The sequence below is a fragment of the Octodon degus genome, unplaced genomic scaffold, assembly GCF_000260255.1.
Source record: "Octodon degus isolate 3935 unplaced genomic scaffold, OctDeg1.0 scaffold00291, whole genome shotgun sequence".
NCBI classification, from domain to species: Eukaryota; Metazoa; Chordata; class Mammalia; order Rodentia; family Octodontidae; genus Octodon; species Octodon degus.
Window position 1 is genome coordinate 411,172 of NW_004524867.1, and position 7,316 is coordinate 418,487.

Consider the following 7,316-nt stretch of genomic DNA (forward strand, 5'->3'; position numbering starts at 1 on the left):
GGGGCGGAACCGGGGATTGAACTCAGGCCCTTGCGCTTGCCACAGAAGTATGCATTTTCACATGCTGATGGAGAGTATTAAATAGCAAATCCCGCCTGTTGTAAAAGGGAACACTCGACTGGGTCTAACGTTGTCACTACACAGAGTTGGGATCCCACTCATTGTTCCATGTATAAAGGGTAAGACTGATGCCTTTTGTCCCCTGTTAGGACCCCATCTGAAGCATCATCATACACACCATTACAAGCCCGCTCCTGAAAGATACTAAACCACACCCAGCCCGTCTCCACATTTACCCGGATGTGCACGCTTGCTGAACTCCAGCCCCTAGACACGTGTCTTTCTGCAATGGTAGGGACTTCTCAGAGACCGAGCACAGTGAGTACTTCTGCCAATTACAGACGCATCCGGAAACATGGGACAAGTCGTGACCCAGTGCAGGTGGGCACTGCTTCCCTAGCGAAGAGGAGAAAAACGAAGAAGATGTCTATGTAACTCTGAATTTCTGTCGCTGGTTTTGCTAATTTCTTTTCAATCTCTGCAGAATGGAGAGTTTCCTGAATTTTGAACAGCAAGCTCTTACAACAGAGTAGAGTAACAAATAAGAGTTTACACACATACTAAATATATATTTAATCAACAAACCATATTTTTTATTAAATTACTGTTTCGGTTTGCAAAGTCGACTAAGATTATATGGAGTTTGGGTACTGTTTTATCACTCTTTCTTAAAGTCTTTTTATCATAGGTGATTTTTTTTTAAATGAAAATATATAATCTGATTTATACCCGTGAAGTTTAATCTAAAAACATGTTCCTTATTTAAGCAGCCTTAGCATCTTTTTATACAAAGGAAAACAGATGAGTCTATCATTTACTACCTACAAAACACCCAAAACTCCAGGTACACAGTGCGTCAGCTCCTAACTAAATTTTACCTAGTTGAAATGGAAATTCTGTGCTGGGGATACCTTTAAATGCTCCATTCAATCTGAGAAATTTTCCTAATCTGTTACCTTATTTATAGTCCGTCTCCATGCAGCTGTGGATGTGTTTTGTTTCACCAGCTGAAAATTCACAAAGCTACCTGCTTCAAGTGAAAGAATCACAACCCCTGGGCGTTTTCAAACCTTTAAGATTTGCTTTTTTTTTCATCTGAGGAAGTTATTTCCGTGATATAGTGTTCTCAGTAATATAAAAACAAAATGACTTTTTGATTTTTTTTTACATGAATGATTGTAGTCCTTTAATTCAAACTGTACTCTTTCAAATCTATTAAATGTTATTGTTTGAAAAATTCCTTATTGTGCAGGAGCATTGCAATGGTCAAAATGTGTTATCAGCATATGGTATTGAATTGTGTTCTCGGGCAAGCTAGCCACAGACGTGTGTAGTTTCATCTAGTTATTTTCTTCTTGAGAGACTGACCCTGTGTACAGTTTTAAACATGCATAGATGTATCTGTACACTTATAATTGTGTGCATGCATATAAATGTAGTGCAAGTCTACATGCACATAATTATAGACAGAGAGACATTTCTTTAGTGATATATATATATGAATCACTAAAGAAATTGTTTTCACATTTCCCTGGTGGTGAGTAAAAATATACTTATTCCAAAGTTAATAAATGTAATATATTTTCCCCATCAAACCACATTGAGATTCTTAAGAAAAGAGCAATTTATCAAAGTGAATCAGTGGAAAAGAAAAGCTTCAATATTTTTCCATCAACCAAGTACAAGAGGGAGAAAGCCAGTAAGGTCATTTTTAGCTTTTGCGGAGAGGATTTCTTTCTTCTCCTTTTGCTGTCTCTAGGATGCAGACGGATGCATGCCTGACAGTTCCTGGGAACAGCGGTTCCATCTCAATTCAGAGTCTCCCTGAGCCCTTCTGGTAGTGTTTAAAGAAATATAGGTGGAAAATAAGAGAGGGAGAGGCTCCTTTGGTCATCATGTTGGCACAGATCTTTAGGAGAGATGGTATAGCTATCGAGAAAGAACTCTTTCCTGTATGTTGAAGTATTTAGAAAAAGGAAAGTGGTAGAAGTTAGAGACTGGAAGTCCCGGTGTGTACTGAGTGGCTCCCAGGGCCCATGACTGTGGGCTTCGTGGTCTCAGCGTGGTGTGGGCTAAGTGCCTGCTTCTAAGAACGTGAATGGAGAATGCAGTCATGGGTGAAGCCCCAACCCAACCAAACATCACAGAGATCTGAAACTACTATCCTTCCTCTGCTAGCACCAGTCTTTGAACTTCAGGTTCTTAAAATTTCAAAACTTACAATCTGTTATTGGCTATATGTTTTATCTTTTACCTTACTTTTTCATCAACAAATCTAAATGTGCCAGTGGGGTTGTGCGCTATTGTGCAGCTCTAAATGCAGGAGGGTGTACCTAGACACAAAATATTATTAAATTATCCTATAAATTTAACTTTATAAAATTTATGTTTCTTTTGTCTGGGTAAATGACATTCAGTAAATATGTTTTTAGCTCAGAGATGGCTCCGAAGCGAATAGCGCCCATTAGGAAATCCTAAACAGCTTTTAAGAGCGTCTGATTTGGATATAATAATGAAAAATGTTTTAGTGTTCTGAGATGAAAAATTCTATTACTGAGTTAATGAAAGATGTATTTCCATTTTGAATTTTAATAATCTCTAATACTAATCAAATGATAAAAATGCAATAATAATTTTTTGAAATTTAGGCAAGTGAGTACCATTTTTTTTAACACAGCTTTGCTTCTGCATTCTCTAATATATTTTATCTGGGCATTGTGGGAAATTCACCAGCATCTCAGGACCTCTGTCGACCTGCTGCCCTTCCCCAAATTGTGTCAACCACAAAATAGTATCCATAAGTGTTTCTCCCTGCCCCAAGGAAATGGGAACCACCAGCTAAAAACCAGTGCAGAAGAGTAATTTTACTAGAGACGAAAATTGGCTTTTGCAAGGGAACCATCCCTGGAAAAATCCCAGCCAACACTTTAATCCATTTAAATTCCAAGACCTTATTTTTGTCCTTTATGTCCCCCCAAAAAGCCTGAAATCACTGTCGCTGAAAGACTGAATTCCATCTTGTCTCTGATCCATGCAAGCAGAAGTATTACTCAGCCCGAAATGCCATGTGTAAAGTCAACTTATTTATTTGATGCTCTTTCGTACACTGTGACCATGAACTTGTGTTTCATCACTTCTGTGATTACAGACAACTCTAAATCTTGTTCGGCGAATATTCACACTCTCGACAGCCAGAACACACAGGCTGTGTGTCTGCATGTACTTCCAAGTTCATTTTAAGATGTAAACAAACCTATGAAGATGTGGCGTCTTCCCTATGGTGTTGCATGGCTATGTGTCTCATGCCAGGCGTGGACTCCCCAAGTTGTCTTACCGCTACTGAATATTAGCAAGTTATACAATTTACAGAGTGATTAACAGAGGTCTATATAAAGTTATTATTTTTTTTCCTTTACTTAAATATATTGTAGTGTTCAGATTAGAGAAATGGTACTTGCTCATCCAAATGACCTGTAGAAATCATGTTTCTTCTTGTGCTCATTTAAAGTCAATATTTATTTATGTATGGAATAAAAAGTCTGATTTCTGTGTATGTCTGTCATGTTAGAGACAAGTAATCTTGTAAAAAAAATTTGTAAAAAAATAAAACCAGAAAAGTATTGTAAATATACTGATATTCTGTGACTCATTATTTTCATGTTAGAGTTTGTATAAACTGATTCAGTAATAAAGTATCTTTCAACCTGTCCAGTAAGCAGGCTCACTTATTTCATAAAGAAACACTTTTTCCTTTATTTAAGAAGAAACGTTGAGGGTTTCCTACGCTGCTAGGGAACTCAGAGACACTTGACTCTCTGAGGGTATGAATGGAATTTGAGGTCTGGTGAGTGTGAACAAAACCATTCTTCATGTCAATGGGTATTTCAGAGTCTGATTGTCAACACTCCAAAGTTTTTTCATCATTCACAATTGTGCCTTCCCCTAGTTTGGGTGACATTTCTAAAAGCAGTGACCTGAAATCTCCAGTTGCTCTTTCCTGCTTCATTATTCTATAATGCAGTGCCGGTGAGCACAAGTCCCTGTGGCTGTTTTCTATCACGACATCCAATAACGAAGGGTGTCAGTGTCCAATATCTAAGAAGACTGGTGAGGGTTCTACACCCTACTTTGACATGCAGCATTTGCTGATGGGTGAAGTATGCTTTTCTCTCAAGTAACAACTAATGACACTGTCTCAGGGATTGGGTTCTTTTTTCTTCTCCTATGAAGTCAGTCATGTCTAGATTGATCCATATATCCAGCAGATACTTCCTCTATACGTACTGTCTACCTGATCTGGTTTGAGCAGAGGGGCGTTGATCAAGAAACAAGAGCTCTCGTCTGTGTGGATTATGGTTTTCTTTTTTTTTTTAAGGTTTCAGTTGCACTTTATTTCCTCGATAGGCCGTATTTTAATGGATACACAGCACCTTTACTCGGCATCAATTATGATTTCATTTAGAAATGATTTGGCTGTATCATATCAGCTGGCCTGAGTACTGATCTCGCCATTCCTTGGGGGTGACTCTGCCAACAGGGGAAAGGTTCCATTCTATTCCAATTCATGTTGCTGCATAGGTCCACGTAGCAATATAGAATGTGGCTCTACCAACTCATATGGCATTAGCATATTTGTCGTGGAAATCAGGTGTATGTTTCTTGTGGCTCTGCCTTGTTGGCTTTTGTGTCGAATGCCTGGAACTAGAAAATGACCTAATGCATTTTGGGGCAAGGGAAACATCATGTAGTTGAAGTTGAAACTGTAGTTACTGCAGCTCTGGATTCTTTAGTAGAAAACAACAGTGAAGAATAAGGAGAAATGTGAGAGAGCAGGTGATGATAGAGGTTGTGGTCAGAACACAATGTAGCCCTGTGCTACATGAAGTTCTTATAAGGTGAGATAGTCAACACTGTACCCCTGGGGGGACAGCTTAACTGAACCCGGAACCCGAGTTCTAGGCAGAAGGGATGGTATATCCACAGAGATAAGAATCCTAGAGGAGGTCAGACAAGGATTCAGAGAGATCTGGGTTCTGGGGAGCATGTAGCATTTTAAATGACGTGCAGCAGCCTGCCGAACACAAATCTGGAAGCGGAAGATAAAGTAAAAGATGGTGGCTTTTTTAATTTTTTTCAAATTATTTATTTTGTACAGGATCTTGCTTGTAACTCAAACTCATAGTAATCTTCCTGTCTCAGCCTCCCAGTTCTCGAATTACAGGCATACACCAACACACACAGTTTGTGTGGCTGGCAAGATGTGCTTGGAGTTCAGGGCTGACACAGCATGCAGCACTGGGGGTTGAACCCAGGTCCTTCAGGATCGAACCCAGGTCCTTACAAATGTCAAGCAGGCACTTAGACCACTGAACTATCTCCTAGCCCCAAAGATGGTGATCTTAATTCAGGTAGAGACAAAGAGATTGACATAGTGGTCTTGTGGAGAGAAGCCCAAAAGATTTAGGGTGCGTTGGAAGTTGAACTGACATAGCAAACGTGTTTTAAAAGTTATCATTATTTTCCTGCCAAAAGGCACTTATTAGTTTGGTCCTGATCCAATCCTGCCTAACCTATTACCTTACATCTGACGATAGTATTTTGATGATCACTTCATAATTTTTCAAACATTGGAGAGAAATTCTTTAAAAATCTCAGAAATAGTATTTAAGAGCTGGACAAAGTGGCACATACCTGTATTTGCAGGTTTTAGGAGACTAAGACAGGATTATGGGTCAGAGGTCAGCTTGGGATACACAGTAAGTTCAAGGTACACAGCAAGAGCTACATAGCAAGACTCTATCTCAAAAACTAAAAGCAAAACAAAACAGAATAATGAAGAAAACAGAAATACCACCTAAGAATATAGACAAGGAAGGCCTTGTCTTTTTGTAGGGCTCTATTTATGTACAATGCACAGGAAAGCTAAATCCAAAGAGTCAGAGTAGACTGGCCGTTGTTGGGCAATCAGGAGGGGTGAGGGGGAAACTCCTGCATATGGACATGGGACTTTTTTGGGGGAGAGTTCAAGAAAAATATTTCAAAGTAGATGGTGATGCTACTTCCATAAGAGTGAATTGTGCATACTGAAGTGGTTCATATTATGTTACTATGGGTCTTGGGACACTAATATTGGCCTGGCTATTTGCAAGACAAACAGAAACAAAAACAATATCTTCCATGTTCTTTTACTTCCAGAACTTCCAGTACAGGATCAATAGGTTTTTGAGTTAGTAGGATTGCCAGAGTGGAGACCCAAAGTCCTATGAAGATTTTCAGCACGACTGCTTTGGACAATCATTTCTGCAGGAACGAGGCTGGAGAAGAAGGCATCAGGACTAACTGAGGAGCAATTTTATACGTGCCAGTAATTGACAGTGTGAGTTAATGAAGGAGTGGTAACTGGAGGTGACTGAAAATTTAGAAAAGAGGATCTGGGTGTACATGGAAGGTGCTCATTCTTTCTTTTCCTTGGAGTCTGAAAGGCTAGCTGATTTTATGGTTACCAGGAAGATTGGTTTTAGATATGCAGAACTGAGTTAAAAATTCCAAAATGTGTGTTTGTACGTGTGTGTGTGTGTGTGTGTGTGTGTGTGTGTGTGACTATCAGGTAATTGGTCCAGGGGACAGAGGCTTTATAATTCTTAAACCAACTTCCTTCGCGTTGTATTTGCACCCCCATACTTCCTGACCCCCAAGCCATGGGAATGATAGAATAATATATTTTAGTGTAAGACAAGGAAGGAGAAATGTTTAAGTATAGCAGGTTCTGACTGATACAGAATACAGAGAGGAATTACAAAAAGCAAAGACTAAAATGGAACAGGAGAGAAGTAAGAGGGCATTTGGAAAACAGCAGAGAAAAAATCCAGTGGTTGAGGAAGCAAGGAAATAACATTAGCACCAAGCACTGAAGACTATAGTTCTGCTGCCCTAATATCAAGGCTCAGAGACCTGGTTTGGCTGCTCTATGAAGTTTATTTATTTATTTGTTTGTTTATTTTGGTATTTTAGTACAGGGTCTACAGGGTCTCACTATACAGATCAGACTCATAGTGATCTTACTGTTTTTCAACCTCACAAGCACCGGGATTACAGGCACACGCCACCACACCCAGTCTCAATCGATGTCTCAATGCACTCTGGGGGGCGGGGTCAGCACGACATGCCGGGGATCAAACCCTGGTCCCTGCATCTGCCTAAGCAGGCACTTTACCGAGCTATCTGGCCGGCCCTGGTATGAAGCTTTAAAATGCAAA

At 39.6% G+C, this 7,316-nt stretch overlaps 1 protein-coding gene across 2 annotated transcripts in view; it reads left to right on the forward strand.

The window, feature by feature from the left end:
* The window catches only part of Anos1 (anosmin 1), a 209,656-nt gene extending 206,954 nt beyond the window's left edge, over window positions 1-2,702 (forward strand). For both annotated transcript variants that reach the window (XM_004647183.2, XM_023707448.1), the window contains one exon: window positions 210-2,702. In XM_004647183.2, the coding sequence (XP_004647240.1) occupies window positions 210-268 (59 nt within the window). In that variant the 3' untranslated portion in view covers window positions 269-2,702. The remainder of the gene's footprint in view (window positions 1-209) is intronic.
* Window positions 2,703-7,316: the final 4,614 nt, after the last annotated feature.